General features: G+C 49.5%; 1 protein-coding gene across 2 annotated transcripts in view; it reads left to right on the forward strand.

Annotated features, from left to right (window-relative positions):
- PI4KA (phosphatidylinositol 4-kinase alpha) overlaps positions 1–24,041 on the forward strand; it is a 161,179-nt gene that overhangs the window by 120,904 nt on the left and 16,234 nt on the right. For both annotated transcript variants that reach the window (XM_012466500.2, XM_064371904.1), the window contains exons 29-42: positions 2,222–2,341; positions 5,422–5,514; positions 7,591–7,747; positions 7,998–8,125; positions 16,080–16,238; positions 16,480–16,631; positions 16,805–16,912; positions 17,548–17,675; positions 19,216–19,335; positions 19,670–19,749; positions 19,875–20,068; positions 21,532–21,622; positions 22,002–22,169; positions 22,855–22,908. In XM_012466500.2, the coding sequence (XP_012321923.2) occupies positions 2,222–2,341; positions 5,422–5,514; positions 7,591–7,747; positions 7,998–8,125; positions 16,080–16,238; positions 16,480–16,631; positions 16,805–16,912; positions 17,548–17,675; positions 19,216–19,335; positions 19,670–19,749; positions 19,875–20,068; positions 21,532–21,622; positions 22,002–22,169; positions 22,855–22,908 (1,752 nt within the window). The remainder of the gene's footprint in view (positions 1–2,221; positions 2,342–5,421; positions 5,515–7,590; positions 7,748–7,997; positions 8,126–16,079; positions 16,239–16,479; positions 16,632–16,804; positions 16,913–17,547; positions 17,676–19,215; positions 19,336–19,669; positions 19,750–19,874; positions 20,069–21,531; positions 21,623–22,001; positions 22,170–22,854; positions 22,909–24,041) is intronic.

Here is a 24,041-nt window from a genome sequence, read left to right on the forward strand (position 1 = left end):
TGTCAGTCTAGGACCTGAGAATAATAGATGCCTCAGAGTCTGCTTGTTAGGAGCGCCTGTGGAGTGAGTGCTGGCCAGGGCACGAGGAGGGCAACCAACGGCTCACACCAGGTGATGTGCTAGGTCTGTGGCAGGACTTGAGGGCTGCTCACAAGAGAGCAAGGGCTGTGTGGGGGTGTGGGAGGCTGCCAGATGGCAGCATCTCTAAGGGCCAAGTGCATTGCTGGCACCTATGCCCAAAGACCGGGGCCTGACCAAGCAGAGGCAGAGTTGGGGATTTGTGCCCCAGTAGCTCCACATAAGCTGCACATGTAGGTACATGGGAGTCTTTTAGACAAAAACACTAGCTGGCAAACACAGATGGCCATGAGGTAAACCATGTAATGCCACAGGGTGTGAGAGGAAAGAGTTGCCTTAAAAGGAATCAAAGATGAGAAAAATACCACTAGAAGGAATCTGTGTTAGCAGAGAGTGGGTATGCTGAGAGGAGCTCATGAAGTTGACCTTGGCAGCACTTTAAAGATGAAACAGGTTCAAAAGTATTTCTGGTTGTGGAATCCAGGAAGGATAGAGCAGCCCGCTCCAAGAGCCCTGGGAGCTATGTGGAAACACAGTGGCAAGAAATGTCTGATTTCCCTTTGTTCATTTACAGCAAAAGGGCCTCAGGTTCCAAGGCTGTCATCTGAAGAGGGGAGGACCCCTTTAATGCCTAGAAAGTTTAAGTGGACAAAAAAGCAGATGACAGAGCTTTTTACTGTCTCAGGCAGGCCTGGCCTAAGAAGGAAATGGGAAATGAAAAGGCTTGACGTGGTCTTGGTCTTTCTACCAGGTGTCCCCTTGGTGTGCCCCAGGCCTACCCTTTCACTTCCCCTGCAGTGCACTTATTCCCCACCCTCCGTGCCCAGCCTCAGCCTTCCCCTTCTCTGAATCTGCCCTCTCCTCCACCCTCCAGAGTAGTCTGGTTTTAATAGCATATCTGGTCAGTGTGCTTCACTTTTAAACTTGATCATTAGTCACTCTTCATCACCATGGTGTCCAAGGATGGATTTCTGGGGCTCCAAGAGCCCCCCTAAACCATTGAGACTATTCTGCATGTACATACTCCTATACATTTTTCTTTGGGGAATTAGTTGGTTCATACCTGTAAACACCTTTGCATGGCCCTGGAGGCCTTTCCTGCCTGGCCTACATCTGGCCCAGGCTTATCCCCACCCTCTCACCCATTGTCCTTGGTACTCCGCAGTGCTGAGTCCCCTGTGGTCCCCAGAGCAGGAGGCCTTCCTCACACCTCTGGGCTCTGCCTGGTATCTCTTTGCCCCAGCACCCTTCTCCCACTGGGTGGCCAGGTAGACACAGGTGTTCTTTGTTCCTGCAATCCAGCTCACCCACCTGGGCTGCTGGGATGCTGCATTAGGAGAACTGAGGCTCAACACCATGCTGCCTGCCTGTTGACCACAGGGCCAAGGCTGTATAGCTTATTTGCCTGGTGGCTACTACAGCAGATGCTCAACAAATTTGGGCCCCCTCACTCCCAACCTGACACCTGTAGTATAAATGGCCCTCCCCTGTTGACGGTGTAACACCACAGCGACGGCATGACAGCCACTCAGGGAATCAGCCTCGTCCTCCGTCAAATGCGTAGTAGCTGGTTAGATAGGGACTTTGACTTACTGACAGTCCCACAGCTAGTTAGGGAGGGGCAGACCCAGGACAGAAACCCAGTGTTTGGTCCATTAGCCCACACCTTAATTTATAGTTTTATTTTCCCCTTTAAATTGTGTTATTACATTGAACCTGTAACAACATGTGAGAGGGCCACTCTTATGTCCACTTTACAAATGAGCACATTGAGGTTCGGAGACATTGATTTCCCTGGGTCTCACAACTGAAATAGCAAGGCCAGGCACAGTGGCTCATGCCTGTAATGCTGACATTTTGGGATGCTGAGGCAGGAAGATTGCTTCAGCCAGGAGACCAACCTGAGCAATGTAGTGAGATACCATCTCTACAAAAGTTACAAAACTAGCCGGGCATGGTGGTGTGCACCTGTAGTCCCAGCCACTTGGGAAGCTGAGGTGGGAGGATGGTTTGAGCCTAGGAGGTCCAGGCTACAGTGACCCATGATCATGTCACCACACTCCAGCTTAGGTGACAGAGTGAGACCCTACCTCTAAAAAAATTAGATAAATAAATGAAACCCCATGTGTTTTTCCTATTTCAGGAATATCTGAACAAACATCAGAACTGGGTGTCGGGACTGTCCCAGCACACGGGGCTGGCCATGGCCACTGAGAGCATCCTTCACTTTGCTGGCTACAACAAGCAGAACACAACTCTCGGGGTATGTCTGAGTCTTCTACAGAGCAGTGACCCCCTTAGACCATGGAAGCCACAGTGCAGGGGAAGGCCTAAAGCTCAGCTCTCACTTTCATAACACTCAACAAGTGCGTGCTGGGTGCTCTGGATGTCTGTTGACAATGGTAGTCGTGTGAGCCACACCTTGGCCTAAAAGAAGAGGTGGCCGTTGAAATGAATGCTTCCTTATTGTGTCTTTTTTTTTTTTCACTATATGGATTTATGGGGATCAGTGCTTGATATGTCAATGATTAGATTTTGATTCGAGTGTCCCCATCCAAGAGGATGGAAATAACTCTGCTGGTGCGATGCCGCAGTTGCACTTATCTTGAGTGTGCACTGGACGCCTGAACAGTTCTGTTTTCTGCAGGTGCTGAATCGCACATGAATGCCTTCAGCTTCTTGTTCAGCTAGAGATTAATCTAGGGGACAGAGGGTTCACACAGCAGTACTTTCTGAGTTAAATTGTTAAATAGGATTAAAGCAGGCAATTCTACTTGGCCATGTGACTAGGACTGGTCGCAGGGATTCTGTTGGTTAATCTGAATCTAGAGCCTGGCCATGTGTGCTTCCCAGCTCTCTCTGAATGGGGCGTGGGATGTGGTATGTGGAGGTGCAGAGGCTGAGTACCCAGGAGGAAGGATGACAGGCCTCCCCTGGGACACAGGCAGGAGAAAGGGGCCTGAGGCTGTGCTAGAGAAGGCTAGTGTCTTCTCGCCTCATTTTGCTATCAGGGCACTTCCCTCAAGGTCACTGCACTATCTCTGAAGACACCAGCCCAGCAAACATGGTTAAGCTGGGTCCAGCCTGCACCTGCAGGGCCGCCCACCCCAGGCCTCCTACTCTGACAGGGCACCGGGTATCAGTACCCTGACCTGGTGTCTCTGCCACTGAGAGGCCACAGAGGCCAGAGGCGGAACTCATAGACTGAAAGTGTCTATGACAGTCATAAGCCTTTTCCTTTTTTGGGATGGTAGGAGCAACGTTTTATTATATAAAATAGAATACTTGTTCCCATTTGTAGGCTTTTTCTAGGCTCTAGCCAACTGACTTGTGAGAGATCTGTTTTGCCTGAAAGATTTTGTTCTTTTTCCCCAGAAAATTTGATTTGTTAGGTTTTCTCTAACTTTATTTTTAATTTTTAGAAATTCTTTATTGATACATATTAGGTGTACATATTTTGGGAGGACATATGATACTTTGGTACATTCATATAATTGAATCAGGGAAATTGGGATGTCCATCTCCTTAAATACTTAACCTTGCATTACATTGGAAACATCGGAATTATTTCCCACCAGTTTTTTGTTTGTTTGTTTGTTTTAGACAGAGTAATGCTCTGTTGCCCAGGCTGGAGTGCAGTGGAGCAATCTCAGCTCACTGCATCCTCCGCCTCCCTGGTTCAAGCTACTCCCCTGCCTCAGCCTCCCGAGCAGCTGGGACTACAGGCATGAACCAATGCACCTGGCTAATTTTGTGTTTTTAGTAGAGATGGGGTTTCACCATGTTGGCCAGGCTGGTCTTGAACTTCTGACCTCAAGTGATCCACCTGCCTCAGCCTCCCAAAGTGCTGGGATTACAGGTGTGAGCCACCATGCCCAGCCCATCAATGAAGGTTAACTAGAATCACCCTATTGGTCTGTCAGGTTTCCCTCTCTGCTGCTAAACAGGAAAGGGTACTTTTTTCTCATGTTCAATTGTTGGTTGTGCTAGAGATCCTCAGGTACCCTGCCCTGGAAAACACAGAGAGAGGGCAGCTCCCACCACCCCTGACTGACATCGCACCTCGTACAGCATTCTGAGGGAAGAGTGGTCTCTGGAGGGCAGTTTCAGAAGCATGATTTCAGGCCAGTAGGACCGAAGAACTGAGTCAGCACTCCTCTGCAGGGCAGGTCACTCCTGCAACAGCTCTTGATGAGAGAACCACCAGGTGTTGTTTGCCATGCCAAGATGTTGTGTCATTACATTGAACCTGTAACAACATGTGAGTGGGCCACTCTTATGCCCACTTTACAGATGAGCACATTTAGGTTCGGAGACATTGACTTCCCAGGGTCTCACAGATGGTCAGTATCACTCAAGCTCTAACGCAATCCTGCTTGGTGCCAAATACCACTTTGTTTCCCGAAAATTTAAAGGTGTTTTACATGATCTATTTTTTAAAATAAACCAGTTTAATAATATCATGAGAAAAATCATGTATTTTTGTTCTTACTTGTATTTTGATGTTCCCAACATCTGTATTTTCTTCTCCTGGTCCTCTTTCTCCACACCATGTCCCCAAAAACAACAACAAAAAATCCCTCTAAACTCCATCAGTTGAGAAGCTCACTTTTCCTGTTAGTACTAATGCTGAAGGGAAATGTGAAAGGAGGTCCTTTTCAATGCATGCTGTACTCTGCAGTGACCGTGGATGAACAGGAAGTGAAAGGTGTGGCACGGCAGCCAGCCTGGGGTAGGAAGCCAGTCACTGAGGCCCTGGGACTGGGAGGCTGAGGCTGAAGCAGAGGAAGTGGCTGGAAGGGCGGAGGGGCTGGTTGGTAGTTTATAAATATTTTTTCTCCCATTCTGTGGGTTGTCTTTGTATTCAAGGTGTGCCCTGTTCTGTCTCCTCCCACTAGACAGGAGCAGCCAGCAGATGTTTAAGATCCTGCTGGCCTTGGCTCTCCCCTTCAGCCCCTTTACCTTCTGTAAGTGACATTTATAAACCACACACACAACTCTAAAGGAGACAGCTGTGAACGCTTTCATGGCATTTCCATCACAGGTGACAGTTACTCTCACAACCTAGTGATTCTTTCTCTTGCAAAGGCCTATTCACCAGTAGCACAAACTGCCTTCCAGAGACATTTCTTCTATAATTTTTTTAAATTTCTTATGGGACATATCAAACTGCTGGGTGTCCTAAAATATTTTGCTTTATTAACTTGGCAGCAGTGAAGATTTTTATTACTAGTAACCCCCAGATCCGTATGTGACTTCTTAATTGGGTTTAGGCTTAGCCATGATAAACGTGAGAAAAGGATAGTGTTGCCATAGTCTAACATAATGGTTCTTTGTCTGTAGGCAACTCAGCTAACCGAGCGCCCGGCCTGTGTGAAGAAAGACTACTCCAATTTCATGGCGTCCCTGAATTTGCGCAACCGCTATGCAGGCGAGGTACTTCTCTCTTCTCTCTTCTCTCTTCTCTCTTCTCTCTTCTCTCTTCTCTCTTCTCTCTTCTCTCTTCTCTCTTCTCTCTTCTCTCCTCTCTCCTCTCTCCTCTCTTCTCTCTTCTCTTCTTTTCTCTTCTCTTTTGTCCTTGTGTCCTAGGTCCTTTAAAATGTCCTCTTGTTTGGATGCCTGTTGGCCACCTCCTAGTGGAAAATGACAAAGGGTCTGGGTGATGTGGAATTCACATAGTTTAGGAGGATTTAAAGGAGATAGGGGCCTGGAACTCCTTGGCACATTCCAGAGTGTTTATGACAGTTACTTATTTCCTCCACAAGAGGGTGACTCTGTGTACACTCTGGCTGCACTGAATGAAACTTTTTAATTTTTTTGGCCTTTTTTAAAAGCAGCAACAAACATTTACGTGCCACAGACACTTGGACACTTGGTGATATGTAAGTAGTAGTATTCCAGTTTTACAGATAAACGGAGGCTCCCAAGATTAAGTAACCTGCCAAAGTCACACAAGTGAAGTGGGGTCTGGAACCACATCTTCCAACTCCACATCATGGGCTTTTACCCACCACACCACAGTTTATTCCAGCCTGATCAGCGGCATCACATCTCTGGGCCTCCATTTCCTCCTCCGTAAACTCAGAAACTAGTCTACACCTTTTTTTTTCTTTTTTTTTTTAATATATATTTTATTGTATTTTAGGGTTTGGGGTACATATGAAGAACATGCAGGATTGTTGCATAGGTACATACATAGCAATGTGCTTTGGTGCCTCCATCCCCATCACCTATATCTGGCATTTCTCCCCATGTTATCCCTCCCTAACTCTCTACCCCGCTCTGTCCCTCCCCAGTTTCCCCCAACAGACTTCCGTGTGTGATGCTCCCTTCCCTGTGTCCATGTGTTCTCATTGTTCAACACCCACCTATGAGTGAGAACATGTGGTGTTTGATTTTCTGTTCTTGTGTCAGTTTGCTGAGAATGATGGTTTCCAGGTTCATCCATGTCCCTACAAAGGACACAAACTCATCATTTTTTATGGCTGCATAGTATTCCATGGTGTATATTAGTCGACACCATTTCTAAGCTCCCTGACAACTTTGAAAGTTCATCAGTGGTCTGGTCTGAGTGGGAGCTCACTCCCTCCAAGCACTCTGTCACTTGTATGTTCCTTTCTCTGGAAAAAAGGTATATTTGACTTTAAAAATAAGTTGGTTGGTCAAGCACAGTGGCTCACAACAGTAATCCCAGCACCTTGCATGGGGCTGAGGCAGGAGAATCGCCTGAGCCCAGGAGTTCAAGAATGCAGTGAGCTATGATCGCACCACTGCACTCCAGCCTGGGCAACAGAGCAAGACTCTGTCTCAAAGAAAGAAATTATTAATAATAATAAAGGCTGGGCGTGGTGGCTCATGCCTGTAATCCCAGCACTTTGGGAGGCCAAAGCAGTCAGATTACTTGAGTTCAGTAGTTCGAGACCAGCCTGGCCAACATGGTGAAACCTCGTCTCTACTAAAATACAAAAATCAACCAGGAGTGGTGGTGCATGCCTGTAATCCAGCTATTCGGGAGGCTGAGGTGGGAGGATCGCTTGAACCCAGGAGGTGGAGGTTGTGGTAAGCCAAGATCATGCCATTGCACTCCAGCCTGAGCAACAGAGCGAGACTCCCTCTCAAAAAAAATAATAATAATGAAGCTGATGTTGTTGTTTGAGTCATTGAGTCTGAAGGAAATGTATTTATCCAGCTCACGTTCATGCAGTCCCACAGTGGGTCAGACCCCGGGCTCAGTGCTAGGTACAAAGATGAGGGACAAGGTTCCCGCCTTTGGGGAACATCTGCAGTGGTGGCATCACTAACATGCGTTTTTAGAGGAGCTGTTCTTTTAGAAAAAAGCTGTGATCAGTAGTAGCATCATTGAAATGAGCCTGCCTCTCTGCATGCATGACCTCCACTTTGGGGCAGCGAGGTACCCACCAGTGCTACTACAAGTGTAGTCAAGTGGCTTCCAGGACCTCACTCACGTTGCCTGGATTCTATGCTTAGTTGCTGATGAGAATGTTTTTGCAGGTGTATGGAATGATTCGGTTCTCGGGCACCACAGGCCAGATGTCTGACCTGAACAAAATGATGGTCCAGGATCTACATTCAGCTTTAGACCGCAGTCACCCTCAGCACTACACGCAGGCCATGTTCAAGCTGACTGCAATGCTCATTAGCAGCAAAGGTAACTTACGGAAGCACCGTGGAATTCTGGGCTTGTTTCTAAATGAATGCTGGCCTTGACCCATAGTCAGCTGGAGTCCTGACCAGAGAAGCAGCTGGAGCTCCTCCAAGTAGAGGAGTATCTTTCATGAGTGGAAAGTCAATAAAAGGCCATCGTTGTCCCCAACTGGTGAACTCTTATTGACTTGGGGAAGCTGTTTTGGGGTTCGGCCATTGTTGGAATCCTCTGACTGATGTTTGTTCGGTTCCAGATTGTGACCCGCAGCTCCTTCATCATCTGTGCTGGGGTCCCCTCCGGATGTTCAACGAGCATGGCATGGAGACAGCCCTGGCCTGCTGGGAGTGGCTGCTGGCCGGCAAGGATGGAGTGGAAGTGCCGGTAGGACCCTGACTTCCAGTTGGCACTGAGGATGGGACGGGATAAGAGATGGGAAGAGGCTTCACTGGTGCCACCGCCACCAAGCATGGAGACACTGGGCAAGCTCCTCACCCTCTCAAGCCTCACTCTTCTTATAGATTCTATTATTGTACCTGACAGTCAGGGAAAACTGAATATATGTTAACAGCATCCCAGTGGTGCCTAGAAGCTGTTATCTCCCAAAATCTCCATAGAGGGAGCCATTTCCCTACTGAAATTGGAAGATCCAGCTTTTTGAATACCTGATAACTTGGAATCTGATTGAGAGCAGTTGTGTTTGTCCACAAGGACGGTTTTCTTGACCTAATCTTGGGATCACCTTCAGTGAGGCGAAAACTATGGTTACGATAAAAAAGAAAAAAAAGTACTGGGATCAGCTCCCTTTCCCTACATCTGTATTTCTGAAATTGCTACTGCAGGGGTCCCACAAGAAAGGTTATACTCACCTTTCAGCTGATTAGATGAACACTTAAGAACAATTAAGATTTTTCAAAGATCCTGTTAATTGTCAGGTTAGCAGGGAATTTGACATGTTTTCTTTCTGTGTTTCTTAGGATCAGTTAAAATGAGTGGTCAAAAAGAGGGATTTTGATTTTCTTGTTCCCTCAGGAAAGTTGGAATATTTCCGAAGATATAATGTTCCAGGCTGGAGGCAGTGGCAGTGATGATAATACCTCACATTTGCCTGATATTTTATAACTGTGGGGTTTGTGTCAATCACACCTTTCAGTGTTCTTAGGTAACATTTTGGTTCACTGGGTGCCTGGGAGAGGTTATCTAGTCAGTGGGACACCTGTGGAGTCAGCAGCATGCTGGGTCCTCTGCCTGGCCATCCTGTTCCCATCACGGATGTGCAGAAGGGCCTGGGAAACTCAACACTTCAGCCTGCAGGGCTCTGACTCCTGGGCAGGGCTCCTCCCCTTGCGTGGTGGGAATCATAACAAGAGTACCTACATCCTAATGGGCTGTCAGTAAATGACAACTGGAACAGACACAGCAGTTACGGTTTTTGCCAGGGAGAGGATTCTGCAGAGATAGCTGTGTACCACTGCCATTGTAGACACTCACTGCCATTATGATACCCAATTTCTCCCTCCATTCCCTTGTGTCTTGTTTTCATATTTTACTGCTGTATGCATTAGACCTTATAATGTTGTTTTTGTTCAAAAAAAGTCAAAAGTTCTCACAAAGAAATTAAGAGGCTCTGTTATAGCATTATAAATTTATCCAAATATTTTTCATCACTCAAAATCTTCCAGTCTTCCTGTGATCTCTTCTGCCAAGTAATTTTCTTTAACATTTCTGGTAATGCAGGTCTGCTGGAAATAAATTCTCTCATTTTAGTTCACCTTCATTTTTGATGCATATGGTTTATTTTTCCTGGGTCAGGATTCTAGGTTGATAGTTTTTTGTTTTATTGTTTTTAGCATTTCAGATATATCTTCTGTTATCTATTAGCTTGCATTGTTTCTGGAGAGAAGTCAACAGTCTTTTTCTCAGTACAGCCAGCCCTCCTTATCCATGGGTTCCACATCCTGGAACCAGTTCCCCTAAGGATACCAAGGGATGACTGTATATGTTATTGTTTTGCTTTTGGCTACTCGTAGGATGTTTCTCTTTATCTTTCATTTTCAGTAGTTTGGCTGTGTGTGATTTTCAGTGTATTTATCCTGTTGGAACTCATCTTCTTAATTTTAGGGATTTAGGATTTCCATCAAACTTGGAAATTTTTAGGCCAATATTTCTTTGTTATTTCTTTTATTTTTTTCCTCTCTCTCTTTTCCTATTTACTTTCTAGGCCCTTAAGGTCAATATTTCTTTTTTTTTTTTTTTTTTTGACCTCATTCTCTCTGTTTCTTCTTTTGGGATGCTTATTTTGAGATGACTTGGTATTGAGATGATTTTGAGATTATCAGCATTCTCTGTAGTCTTTGTCAGATTTTCAGGGTTTTTCTCACTCTTTCATTTGGTTAATTTTTTTTTTTTTAACCTATATACCCGTTCACTGTTCTTTTCTTCTGTCTTAGTCATTCTGCTGTAAAACCATCTTGTGTATGTTTTATTTCAGATACAATTCTCAAATCTAGAAAACAAAACATAAATATTAATGTAATTTGAAAATAAGAAAAAGAAACAATTCCAGATCTAGGATTTCCATTTAATTTTTTTTGAGATGAGATCTCACTCTCTTCCCCAGGCTGGAGAGCAATGGCATGATCTCGGCTCACTGCAACTTTCACCTCTTGGGTTCAAGTGATTCTCTGACCTCAGCCTCCCAAGTAGCTGAGATTACAGCCACGTGCCATCATGCCCAGCCAATTTTTATATTTTTGTAGAGACAGGGTTTCATCATGTTGGCCAGGCTGGTCTTGGACTCCTGACCTCAGGTGATCCACCTACCTCAGCCTCCCAAAGTGCTGGGATTACAGGCATGAGCCACCACACCCAGCCATGTAATTCTTTTTTATAGTTTGCATTTTCTGCTGAGATTATCTTACTTTCACCCATTCTTTCCATTGTTACTTACAAATCTTTGAGCATATTTATTGTAATTATTTTAATATGGTATGTGGTCTCGTATTTGAATCGTCTGTGGATCTATTTCTTTTGATCTTTTTTCTTCACCGTTTGAAAGCTTTTATTTCTCTACTGGACATTGTACATTTAAATAAAACTAACAGTTGAGGAGGACTGCTATTTATTTTCCCGGAGACAAGGAGGTCTTTATTTTTATTTATTTATTATTATTATTATTATTTTGGAGACACAGTCTCGCTATGTTGCCCAGGCTGACCTCAAATTCCTGAGCTCAAGTGAGCTTCCTGCCTCAGCCTCCCGACCCAGTAGCTAGGACTAGAGGTGTGTGCCAATATGCCTAGCTGGTCTTGGCAGGAAGTATGGGTTCTTCCTGCTTTTTTACCCAACTTCCTTTTTTTTTTTTTTTTTTTTTTTAATTTAAACAAAATTGGGAAAGGTGTCTTGAAGGGATTTTGTTTTTGTTTTTGTTTTTGTCTTTTTCTTTAAGACGGGATTTCACCATGTTGGTCAGGCTGGTCTTGAACTCCCGACCTCAGGTGATCCTCCCGCCTTGGCCTCCAAAGTGCTTGGATTACAGGCGTGAGCTACTACGCCCGGCCTTGTTTTTGTTTTTTTGAGATAGGATCTCACTCTGTTGCCCAGGCTGGAGTGCAGTGGCACGATCTTATCTCACTACAAGCTCTGCTTCCTGGATTCAAACAATTCTCCTGCCTCAGTCTCCCAAGTAGCTGGGATTACAGGCACTCACCACCATACCTGGCTAATTTTTGTATTTTTAGTAGAGATGGGATTTCTCCATGTTGGTCAGGCTGGTCTCAGACTCCTAACCTTGTGATCCACCCGCCTTGGCCTCCCAATGTACTAGGATTACAGTCATAAGCCACTGCACCCAGCCTGAAGGGATTTTTTTTTTTTTTTTTTTTTGAGATGGAGTTTCGCTCTTGTTACCCAGGCTGGAGTGCAATGGCGCGATCTCGGCTCACCGCAACCTCCGCCTCCTGGGTTCAGGCAATCCTCCTGCCTCAGCCTCCTGAGTAGCTGGGATTACAGGCACACGCCACCGTGCCCAGCTAATTTTTTGTATTTTTAGTAGAGACGGGGTTTCACCATGTTGACCAGGATGGTCTCGATTTCTTGACCTTGTGATCCACCCGCCTTGGCCTCCCAAAGTGCTGGGATTACAGGCGTGAGCCACCGCGCCCGGTGGGATTTTTATACCAAACAGATTACTGTTTCATTTGGGTTTTTTTGGAGTCCAGCCTGTACTTCCTGCCCCTGCCATCTCCAGTGGCTCAGCTGGCCTGAGATCCCTTGGCTTGTGCCAGGCTTCTCCACCCACTCACACTCACACCCGGCACTGGCCCCGGCAGCATGTGGTCATTCAGGTCCTCACTCCCTGTCTCTACTTCCAGAAGTACCTGGCTTATCCAGGTCCCACAGTGCCCAGGGTGAGGGCTTTTTAAATTTTTTCTACTATAAAAGAAATATATACTTTTATAGTAGAAAAATATATAAGCAATGTATACAACGTATACTTGATGGAAAAGGTGGAAGATGTGAGTGTAATGAAATAAGAATCAGCCCAACTTCAGAGGCAATCACTGAATCATTGATGTCTTTTCTTGCATTCCCGAGGGGATGAAGAGCTGTCAGACTTGCTGTTTGCATCTCAGCATGGGCACGGTGGGGAGCCTGGCCTCCTTACAGGGGTCTGGGGCCTTCATGTTACTGAGAGGGGAAAGATTCATGATCTTTGTTTGGTACTTAAATTCATGACCCAAAATAAATGCACGTGGGCTGCACTAGTCACTGATAATTTGCTCTGGTCCTGCCATGTGCTGGGCTTGAGCAGGGCTTTGTATACTCTCCTGTCCATCTAACCCAGGCCTTTGGGTCTAGGCTTTGGGGAAACTAGGTTGCAGTTTCCCCTACACCCTGAGGCTGTCCTCCTCTGGGCTCAGGAGGAACCCGATCCTGAGTCTTAACCACATTCACTCCCTGTGTGGGCCCAGTGTGCACACCTGCCTGCACACACCTGCTACACACTATCTCTTGGTGGGACTCTCCACTTCCCAGGAGAGGACAAGTATGCCCTCCTCTCAGGGTCTTCTGGAAGCCCTGGTTTCATCAGAAATTGTGACTGTCAGGACACAGTGCTGCTGTGGTCAGGATTCCGTTCCATATGCTGCTTCAACCTCAGACCTCGGTGGGTCTTAAGAGTAGGGGCTGCAGCCGTTCCCATTTCACAGGGCAGGGGGTTGTTCCTGACTATGTGTCAGTGCTCACATTGTACCTGGGGCTCTGGAGCCCAGATCCATCTTCTCATCTCCACTTCCTTAGTCCAGGTGCCCTTGAACCTCTGGCCTCCCTATCTGATCCTCAGATAGGAATGGGTTGGATTCGCCCCTAGAGACCCCTGGGAGCAGGGCAGATGGAGCATGGACATCACTAGCAGGTCCCAGGTGGTAGGAGGAGAGATCAGCTCAGGGAAAGGTGCTCACAGCCTCCCTCAGAGCTCTGGGTCTTGTAAGCAGCTGTTGTGGGAGCCTAACCGCTCTTCCCAAGTACTTAGGGCCTTTGTAATTTTTGTAGCCCTTTTGTCCTCCGGAATAAAGGGACCTTCTTGAGCTCAAGGCCTTCTCAGCATGGGCATGCCCCAGGGCCCCTCCTCCCTGCATGGGCAATCTGGCCAGCTCCACTGCTTACCCACCGCAGTCACCCTAGTTCAGGTGCATCCCTTCAGTGGCTTGGTCCACAGCCCAGATGGCGAGCTGATTAGCAGCTTCAACTAATGGGTCCAGCTGCAGCTCCAGACACCCCCGCACTGGTCACCTGTCTACCGTCACCATAGATGCCAGGGCGGTGGTCCTTCTCTTCACTGTAGAGGCCATTGAGGTCCCTCCCTTCACTCTAGATGCCAGTGAGGTCCATCCCTTCACTGTAGATGCCAGCGAGATCCCTCCCTTCACTCTAGATGCCAGCGAGGTCCCTCCCTTCACTCCAGATGCCAGCGAGGTCCTTCCCTTCACTCTAGACGCCAGCGAGGTCCTTCCCTTCACTCTAGACGCCAGCGAGGTCCTTCCCTTCACTCCAGACGCCAGCGAGGTCCTTCGCTTCACTCCAGACGCCAGCGAGGTCCTTCGCTTCACTCCAGATGCCAGCGAGGTCCTTCCCTTCACTCTAGATGCCAGCGAGGTCCTTCCCTTCACTCCAGATGCCAGCGAGGTCCTTCCCTTCACTCTAGATGCCAGCGAGGTCCTTCCCTTCACTCCAGATGCCAGCGAGGTCCTTCCCTCTGCTCAGTCGTCTTTGACTCACTCTTGTGCACTTCTTACACATGACTCTGAGCATATCCCATCAGCTTCACTTTCGAGGTTCATCCAGGATCTGACAAGTCCCAGCATCCTAGCTGCTGCCCGCTGGCCTGGCCTCTTGCTCCCCACCTCCAGGCATCTTCCCCTTCTCCACATGTAGTTGGAGCGAGCCATGGGAGAATCAGAGCCCCACCATAGACTGGAAAGCAGGCTTGTTTCTGTGACCTGCAAGCCCACTTGCCACCTAACTTGCCATCCCCTCTCCTTCCCTCACTTGCTGTGCTATAGTCATTCTGGGGTCCTGCATACACTTCCCACAGATGATTCTCAGCATATCCCTTCAGCTTCACTTTTGAAGCTGCCCTCCTGGGCTGCTCCCACTGTAGACTGTGTCGTGCATTCCCTCAGATGGCTGTGCCTCACTCCTCACTCCTGCATCTCCTCCAGGGCTTGACTCAGATGTCCCCTCCATGCTGGGGCTCTCCCTGGCCGCCTGGTCTAACTGTCACACAGATGCCCCCTCTCACTGCTGCATTTATCAGTGCATGTAGCTTATTTCTTGTTGTCTGTGGTCCCCACCATAGACTGTGTGGTCATGTTTGTCTTCATTCACGGCACCATGCCCAGAGCCCACGAGGCCCTGGCACAGAGGCAGCCACCAGGATGTGGTTGTTTAACAAATAGGTGGGAGTGTGGCTCTGCCATGGCTTCTTGTCCCTGGTAGATCTCTCCCCCCATTTTTTTTTTTTTCTCCCTTGTCTGTTTCCATAAGACTTAGATCTGTCTGTAGGAAACAGAAAGCAGGCTCTAGTGCCTTGTTCCCCAGGAGTCCTCACGCTGTGGGCAGCTTAGAGGGAAGCAGCAGACGGAGCAGTGCAGCCCCACCCCAGGATCCCGTTGGCTCCTGGCCATCCTGGGCTTATGTGGCCTTTTGTCTCTACCCTCACAATCTCCAGATGACTTTTGTGCCTCCCAGCAGGAAGGAAGACAAGGTCAGAGTGCAAAAGTCAGAGACTAACTGCCTTGACCTTACGAAGCTCACCCTGGCACGCGTTCCCAGGGCCTTGCCCAGTTTGCTCTCCTTAGCTTATTAGAGTGTCCAGTAGAACAGTGGCCACCCCAGCCAGCAGGGAGCCTGGCTGAGAGCCCTATGACTGGTCACGTGGCCACCCTGATCCACCTGATCAGAAAGAAGGGAGGGGATGGATACTGGGGAGGGAGCTGTGGTGTGTGTTCTGCTAGGCCTAACCACCTCTGCACAGGCATCTGAAACCTTTGCAGGAGCTGGTATTGCTAGGACAACAGAGGGATAGAAATCATCTATGGCCAGATGTCAGATGCTTTTTCTTGATCTCCTTGTAAAAACACCCAGAAATTGTGGGGGCTTCCCACGTGGGAGCCACACCTCTTACTCTCTCCAGCACCCAGGTATCTCCTGGGCACCATGCTGCTCCCTCTGGTCACCCCTCATGCCTCCCCATGGAGTAGGGACCTGGCTGAGCATGGCTGGGTCATGGGAGCAGCCTGACCCTGGGCTCCCAGGCCTGGCCATGGTGGCTGCAGACGCCGTTTGGCTCCTTGGGCTGTTACCTGGTCTGGTTAGCAGGATGAAGGCATTGGGTAGGGTCTGTGTGGGGTGGAGAGGAAGAGCCAGGCTCTGAATTCAGAACCCTGTCCTGCCCATGCCAGCTCAGCAGCCCATACAGGGGTCTCCCCACTCACAGCCACAGAGGGTCCTCAGAGTTGTAGAGAAGTGTCACCTGCCCAGTGCCTATCAGGGCATCAGGCACATCCCAGGTGCTGCCACCTCACACCCTGCAACGTCCACACCGTGAACTGGGAATAATAGAATGCAACCTCAAGAGGCTGGAGGAAATACACCAGACACTGACACCCATGACCCTGGGATGTGGGACTATAGGTGATCTTGATTTTTTCTTCATACTTTTCTCGGTTTCTAAATCTTACTCAGTGAGCATGTTCCTTTTTTAATTAGAGAAAACATGACAGTAGTTCCTTTTTTGAGCTTCACAGAGGAGCTAACATTTCTTCTGTACCTGCAGTTCATGCGGGAGATGGCAGGGGCCTGGCACATGACGGTGGAGCAGAAGTTTGGCCTGTTTTCTGCTGAGATAAAGGAAGCAGACCCCCTGGCCGCCTCGGAAGCGAGTCAGCCCAAACCCTGTCCCCCTGAAGTGACCCCCCACTACATCTGGATCGACGTATGTGCCCCACTAAGGCTCTGTGGTGCTCCACCTGGGGGGACAGGACTGCTCCTGGGGCGGGGATAGCTGAGCCCGGGGCCTGCAGGTTTTCAGATGGCCAGATCTGGAGGTGGGGGTAACTATTCCAGCCTCCAGCAAGCCCAGCCAGTCAGCCCAGAGCCCCTCCTCCACTGTCTCTGCGGCGCCAGGGTTGACTGGCTCAGCCCCACTACTACAGCATCTTTCTTTTCTTGCTCAGTTCCTGGTGCAGCGGTTTGAGATCGCCAAGTACTGCAGCTCTGACCAGGTGGAGATCTTCTCCAGCCTGCTACAGCGCTCCATGTCCCTGAACATCGGCGGGGCCAAGGGGAGCATGAACCGGCACGTGGCGGCCATCGGGCCCCGCTTCAAGTGAGGGCCCTCTTCCTGGGGAGCATACGGCCCCTGGTGTGTGCAGTGTGTCATGGGGTTGGGTGTGTCACAGTACTTCTGTAGACGGGGAACACATTTCTGTGAGCTGTTCCTGGAAGGGCAGGGAAGAGAGTCCAGAGTCCTGCTCTGACCGGTTCCGGGCTCCCTCACAGGCTGCTGACCCTGGGGCTGTCCCTCCTGCACGCTGACGTGGTTCCAAATGCAACCATCCGCAACGTGCTTCGGGAGAAGATATACTCCACCGCCTTTGACTACTTCAGGTACTCCCCCCAGGTGTGCTGTGCAGCGGCCAGAGACGGCCCAGCCCCTCCGAGTGCTCCATCGCCCCAGACCCCCAGGAAGTCACTCACACAAGTACACAGTTGCCCAGTTGTGCTCACCGGCCTCCTCCTTCAGTAGCCCTGGCCCCTCTGGATTTAAATACCCTTCAGTCCTTTGTATGTGTCCTGTTACTGCGAGCTAGCCTCTCAACAAGATATAGGCAAATTTTCCCTCAGTTCAACTGATTTGGGACATTAAGTTTGTCCATTTAATTTCCCTGTTAATGTGAAGGCTTATTGCATGGAGAATTGCAAACACCCACTGCCTGGGGCTCTGCACTCACAGACTGTGCTATTGTATACGTGCAGCTTCGTTGCCGTGATCTGCCACAGCACAGCTTCAGCAGAAACCTGTAGGGGCTGCTGTGGGCAATGAGGGAGGAGGACACAAGAGGGTTCCTCAGCCACCACACCTTCCCATGGGAATGGGCCAGTTCATCCTTGCTAATGACTGGCTTTGGGCTGACCTTTTGTCATTAAGAAACTGTTTACATCACCTCTCACTGCTTTGTGTGACTGGCCTCTAGTCCCTGACTCCAGACACTCAGCCCTTGTCCTCTTATGGTTGTTTGAAGCTGTCCCCCAAAGTTCCCTACTCAAGGAGAGAAGCGGCTGCGTGAAGACATAAGCATCATGATTAAATTTTGGACTGCCATGTTCTCAGATAAGAAGTACTTGACCGCCAGCCAGCTTGTGCCCCCAGGTAACCCTCATCAGTGCCGCCACTCATGGTGGAGGCAGGCAGGACAAGGGTGCAACGTGGGCAGCCCCAAGGGTGCCAGAGGTGGGGAAGAAAAGCAATTAGACCCCCCTGAGCCCTGGCCTTGGCCGTGTTGCAGTCATTGGAGGCCAGTGCATTCCTGGCTCTGCTTCTCTGGCCTGAACTGAGAAGCATGAACACACACCAGAGGCACCTGAGTGGACTCCACTCACTGCACTTTCCCTGCACTGGCACTGTCTGTGTTCACATACCACTTTGAGCAGCTGATGACCCTGGATTGGGCTGAGGCTGGTGCATCCACGTGACTGGGGCATGGTCTGTTGTCTTCTGGCAGGAGGCAGTCACATGGACAGTGGTTTCACTATGAGGGGACTGTGGGAGCACTCCTCGGGGACAGACACTTGGCCTATCCAGAGTTGGGGAGTCAGAGATGGTTTCCAGAAGAGATGACAGCTGAGCTGAGTCTGAAAGTCTGCACAGACATGCAGGGTGGATGGGGCAAAGCATTCCAGGGAAGGGAATGCCTGAGGAAAACATGCCACACAAACAAGCAGCAAACCTCTGCAAGGAGGCCGCGCTCTCATTCTCCCAGCACCTAGCTGATGACTACTAAGCAGACTGAGAGATGAGAGGGGGTTTTCTTTTTTTTTTTTTGAGATGGAGTCTTACTCTGTCGCCCAGGCTGGAGTGCAGTGGCATGATTTGGGCTCACTGCAACCTCCGCCTCCTGGGTTCAAGCGATTCTCCTGCCTCAGCCTCCCAAGTAAATGGGATTACAGGTGCGCGCCACCACACCCAGCTAATTTTTGTATTTTTTACTAGAGATGGGGTTTCACCATATTGGCCAGGCTGGTCTTGAACTCCTGACCTCTTGATCCACCTGCCTCAGCCTCCCAAAGTGCTGGAATTACAGGTGTGAGCCACGGCACCCAGCCGAGAGGGTTTTCTTTAGCAGACCCACGCTGACAACCTGATTAGAAGGAAAAGGAAAGAAAAAAGCAGATGCACGCCGGGCACGGTGGCTCACGCCTGTAATCCCAGCACTTTGGGAGGCCGAGGCGGGTGGATCACAAGGTCAAGAGATCGAGACCATCCTGGTCAACATGGTGAAACCCCCATCTCTACTAAAAATACAAAAAATTAGCTGGGCATGGTGGTGGGTGCCTGTAGTCCCAGCTACTCAGGAGGCTGAGGCAGGAGAATTGCCTGAACCCAGGAGGCGGAGGGTGCAGTGAGCCGAGATCATGTCATTGCACTCCACCTTGGGCAACAGGAGCAAAACTCTATCTCAATAAATAAATAGGATAGAAGAAATATAATACAAATTTTTATGCAAAATAACTTCTCATGCTTTTGAAAAACTCACCATCCAGACAGGTTTGTTCCTGCAGTCGGTTCCAGGACTCTAGAAACTGCCCACCCCACCCCTAATTGCCTTATCTCTGGTGAATATTAGTTTGTTTTTTGTGATACCTTTTCTTGAGCCACCTCACTCTAGAATCAACAATGTGTTTGCCCTCAGATAATCAGGACACCCGGAGCAACCTGGACATAACTGTTGGCTCTCGGCAACAGGCCACACAAGGCTGGATCAACACCTACCCGCTATCCAGCGGCATGTCCACCATCTCCAAGAAGTCAGGTTGGTGGCAGGCGTGCTCCTGGGGCCGTCACATGCAAGTTACCATTCGGGTTGCGAGTTGCTTGATGGACACTCACTCAGACAGCAGAACAGAGCACTGCAAGCTTCCTCTAGGTTTAGAAACTCAGGGCATAGCTGGGTCTGGTGGCGCATGCCTGTAATCCCAGCACTTTGGGAGCCAAAGGTGGTTGGATTACCTGAGGTCAGGAGTTCAAGACCAGCCTGGCCAACATGGTGAAACCCCATCTCTAAAACAGAAAAAAAAGAAAAAAAGAAACTCAGGTCAGACAGATAGCATCTGAGGACTACAACTGTGCTTTGTCTTTCCTCCTAGGCATGTCTAAGAAAACCAACCGGGGCTCCCAGCTGCACAAATACTACATGAAGCGCAGGACACTGCTGCTGTCCCTGCTGGTAAGGCCTACAGGTGCATCTGTGCCTGCCACCCACCACCTGCCCATACAGCACTTGGTGGCCAGGGCAGCATGTGGGCACTCACAGAAGATGTGTGCATCAGGCCTTATATCTGGTCTTGCCAGGCCACTGAGATCGAGCGTCTTATCACATGGTACAACCCACTGTCAGCCCCGGAGCTGGAGCTAGACCAGGCCGGAGAGAACAGCGTGGCCAACTGGAGATCTAAGTACATCAGCCTGAGTGAGAAGCAGTGGAAGGACAATGTGAACCTTGCCTGGAGCATTTCTCCCTACCTGGCCGTGCAGCTGCCTGCAAGGTGGGCCCCCAGACACCACGGCCTGATGCAGGCTTCACCAGAGGTCCAGTGCACGATGCCTGCCAGCTGGGTCATGAGTGCTGGGGAGCACCCTTACCCCTCCCAAGGATGGTCAGGAAGTAGTCTAGCAGGCCTGTCCTCGAGCCCCACGATACTCCCCCAGCCCTTCTGTGCAGAGATAACCCCAACAACCCTCGTGATCTTGTCAGATGCCTGCCTGGGGTGCCGCAGTACCTAGAGCCTAGGGAGGTAGCAGCAGGGTGAATTCAGAGCCAAGATCTGATTCATGCCAGAAAGGAGGCATGTGGAGGCTGTCACTCCTAGGGCAGCTGCCAAAACCGCCTTGGGGAGGGTTTGGGTTTGCTCCTGGATGTCACCTTTCAGCAGCAGGTACTTGGAGGAGGCACATGCTACAGACAGCAGCCACATTCCTGTGTAGTCTTCTGTGGCAGCTCTTATGGGGACAGAACCTCAGACTGATGGTGGCTGGGAGGGACTGCAGAGTCCCTGTTTAGAATCCCACCAGATGGTCCCCAGCCTCCTGTGAATGTGTCCAGGGTGGGTGATTCTCCACCGTGAGCCCAGACCTGCCAGCGTACTGCTTCCTCCCTCCAGCCCTACTTTGATCCTCTGGAGTAGGACTGCAAGCAACTCTGCATTGTCTCAAAGCACAGTGCTCCTGAGACATCTGCCTTGCATTAGCGTGAGGTGGGAACACCTGGAAACTAGTAGCTGCCCCATTATGGGCCAGGTGCCTTGTGGCCCCTGGACTGCGGACTGAGACATTGACTCACTGGATGGGCAGCTGTGGAGGGTTAGGGGAGGATATGGTAGGAAAAGGAATAAGAGGCCGGGGGCAGGGGTGGTTAAGACAAGGAAGGTGAAAGGAAGCCCTTTGAACAGTAAGTGTAGGAAAATTCCTGTTTCTTTAAGAAAGTTCCAGCGTTTCATCACAACAGATTATAATTTTGTTTTTTTTTTTAAACACTAGTGTTCTGACCTAACCAGTTAGTGGCATAGTAGAACATTTAGCTGTCACCTGGATAAACATTTTTTTTATTTAAACTTTTTAAAAATTTTTATTTTTGTGTATATGTAGTAGATGTCTGTATTTATGAGGTACATGAGATGTTTTGATACAGGCATGCAATGTGAAATAAGCACATCATGGAGAACGGGGTATCCACCCCTCACGCATTTATCCTTGGAGTTACAGACAATCCAGTTACACTCTTTTAAGGTTATTTTTCCATGTACAATTAAGTTATTACTGGCTGTAGTCCCCCTGTTGTGCTATCAAATAGCAGGTCTTCTTTCTATTTGTTTGTACCCAAGCTATCACTTGGTATTGATGTGAATCCCTCGAGTTCGGTGTTTCCCTCTGGTTCCCCTCACTCCAGTGTGGTGGGAGAGCATGGGTTCTCTGGCAAGGCAGCATCACCCATACCCTCTGTGCACTGTAGGTTTAAGAACACAGAAGCCATCGGGAACGAAGTGACCCGACTCGTTCGGTTGGACCCAGGAGCCGTTAGTGATGTGCCTGAAGCGATCAAGGTACTGTGGCCCACATACCAGGGCCTGAGTTCAGACTACACAAAACAGCACACTGCAGTCAGAAATGCCTAAAACTAGAAACTAGACAAAAGTAGCCACTTGGCAACTTCAGTGCTATTAATGATTTTTCTGATTTCCTGTGTTTTCTAGTCCATGTCTTTAGCATTTATTTTGTTTACAGTAGAAAAAAATGTAATGAACTTCACCCTAATTGCAGTTACGCTGTTTTCCATAACACATCAGAAGCCTCTTCCACATGGTTACAAATGCTTAGAAACGTCACTTCTCATGGCCATCCTTGTGGTGTGGCCCGCGGGCCAGGTATCTTCAGAGGCCCCGGGACTGCCCAAGCCACAGCGTCTCCTCGCCTTCTCCTCAGTTCCTGGTCACCTGGCACACCATCGACGCCGACGCTCCGGAGCTCAGTCACGTGCTATGCTGGGCACCCACCGACCCACCCACAGGCCTCTCCTACTTCTCCAGCATGTACCCGCCACACCCTCTCACAGCACAGTATGGGGTCAAAGTCCTGCGGTCCTTCCCACCGGTGAGCCCAGGGCCCTGCTGAGCTGGCCTCTGGTGGGACTGTTGGGAGGGGTCTCACGTGGAGAGAGGCACAGGCCCTGCCGTCATCGGTCACGGGGTCACCTCGTTACATACTGGTCCTTTCCCTGTTTTTGTTCAAGTAGTTGTAGAAGATGAATTTAGTTCTAATTTAAACGTGTTCTCTAGTTACATTTGTTTTTTAACTTGAGTGAGGTGTTAAAGACATAAAGCTTACTTGAGTTTGATTACAAGGCAGCACGGTGGCTGTGCACACCCCACACAGCAGTGCAGCTGTACCTTAGAACCCCACGGTGACCTTGTCCATGGAGGGTCCCTCACTCCTTGTAGGAGCCCAGGGAGCCCACAAGACACCCACAGTGATGGTGGAGAAGGGCCTCCGGAATGTTCTAGAGTCTGACCCACAGCAGAACATTTCCCTGAGGCAGGCTCCCCATGGGGAGCGTAAGGCCCTCCTGCCCACTGTAGAGCAGGAGCCTTGCTCCTGTTTCCTGTTTCCTTCATTCCTGTGTTCTGAGCCATCAGTCATTTTACCTGCCATCCTCCGGGCTTTCCCCGGTTCTCAGCCCCGCTGTGGGCAGAGCAGAAGCAGGGGCAGGGCCTGGGCCATAGCGTTGGGTCGGTGGCTCTTCTCAGAAGTCATGGCCAACTCTGCTCCTCCTCTGCAGGACGCCATCCTCTTCTACATCCCCCAGATCGTACAGGCCCTCAGGTATGACAAGGTAAGCCTGCACCCCACAGCCACCCTCTTCACTCGCAGAGTGTGCTCCACACCCAGCCTGTGCCCAGTCTGTTCCCAGCCCTCACAGGCTCCTCACAGCCTTCCCAGGGTTAGGGCTGCCCAGAAGTCCCCTGGCTTCCCCTATCCCAGCTCCTGTGATTGTCTCTGATACCCAGCGCTATGGCGGGGGAAGCCCTGCTCACCCACTGCCTCACCCTGAGGCCCAGGCATACTCTGCAGAGTGAGCTCATTCTGGGGCTGTTGCCAGCCTGGCTAGGCAGCCTGGCCAGGCTCCCCTGTCATTGGTGGGGTCACCTCAACTCCCTGAATCCTGCTCTCTTCAGCGGAAGTGGTGAGAAAGATTAACGAGGTGACATACGCGTTAGTCTGTCAGGGCTGCGTAGCAAAGCACCATAGATTGGGCAGCTTAAATGACAAGAAATGTCTATTCTCAGAATTGTGGAGGCCAGAAGTCCAAGGTCAGGATCTGGACAGAGTTGCTTCCTTCTGAGGCCTGTCTCTATGGCTTTTGTTATTTTACTTTTTAAGAGACAGGGTCTTGCTCTATGTCACTCAGGCTAGAGTGCAGTGGCGTGATCTCAGCTCAGTGCAGCCTCATCCTCCCAGGCTCAAGCGATCCTCCTGCCTCAACACCTTCCCCTCTACCCCTCCACCCCTCCCAAGTAACTGGGACGACAGGATTGTGCCACTACCTCCAGCTAATTTTTATATTTTTTGTAGAGATAGGGTTTTGCTATGTTGGCCAGGCTCGTCTCAAACTCCTGAGCTCAGGCAATCTGCCCACCTCGGCCTCCAAAAGAGCTGGGGTTATAGGCCTGAGCCACCATGTCCATCTCCCTGGCTTATTGATCTTTTCCCTGAGTCCTTACCGGGTCATCCTTTTGTGTGTGTCTATGTCCTAATCTCCCCTTCTAAGAACACCTGTCATACTAGATTAGGACCCACCCTATTGACCTCATTTTACCTTAATCACCTCTATAAAGACCCTGTTTCCAAATACAGTACCATTCTGAGGTCCTGTAACATGAATTTGGAGGGACACAATTCAGCCCATAACAGTGTCCATGGACATAAAGTGCTCAGCACAGGTCGTGGCACAGAAAAATGACCACA

Source organism: Aotus nancymaae, unplaced genomic scaffold (genome assembly GCF_030222135.1).
Source record: "Aotus nancymaae isolate 86718 unplaced genomic scaffold, 86718_ANA_hifiasm-v0.15.2.pri h1tg000210l, whole genome shotgun sequence".
In the NCBI taxonomy this organism is placed as follows: Eukaryota; Metazoa; Chordata; class Mammalia; order Primates; family Aotidae; genus Aotus; species Aotus nancymaae.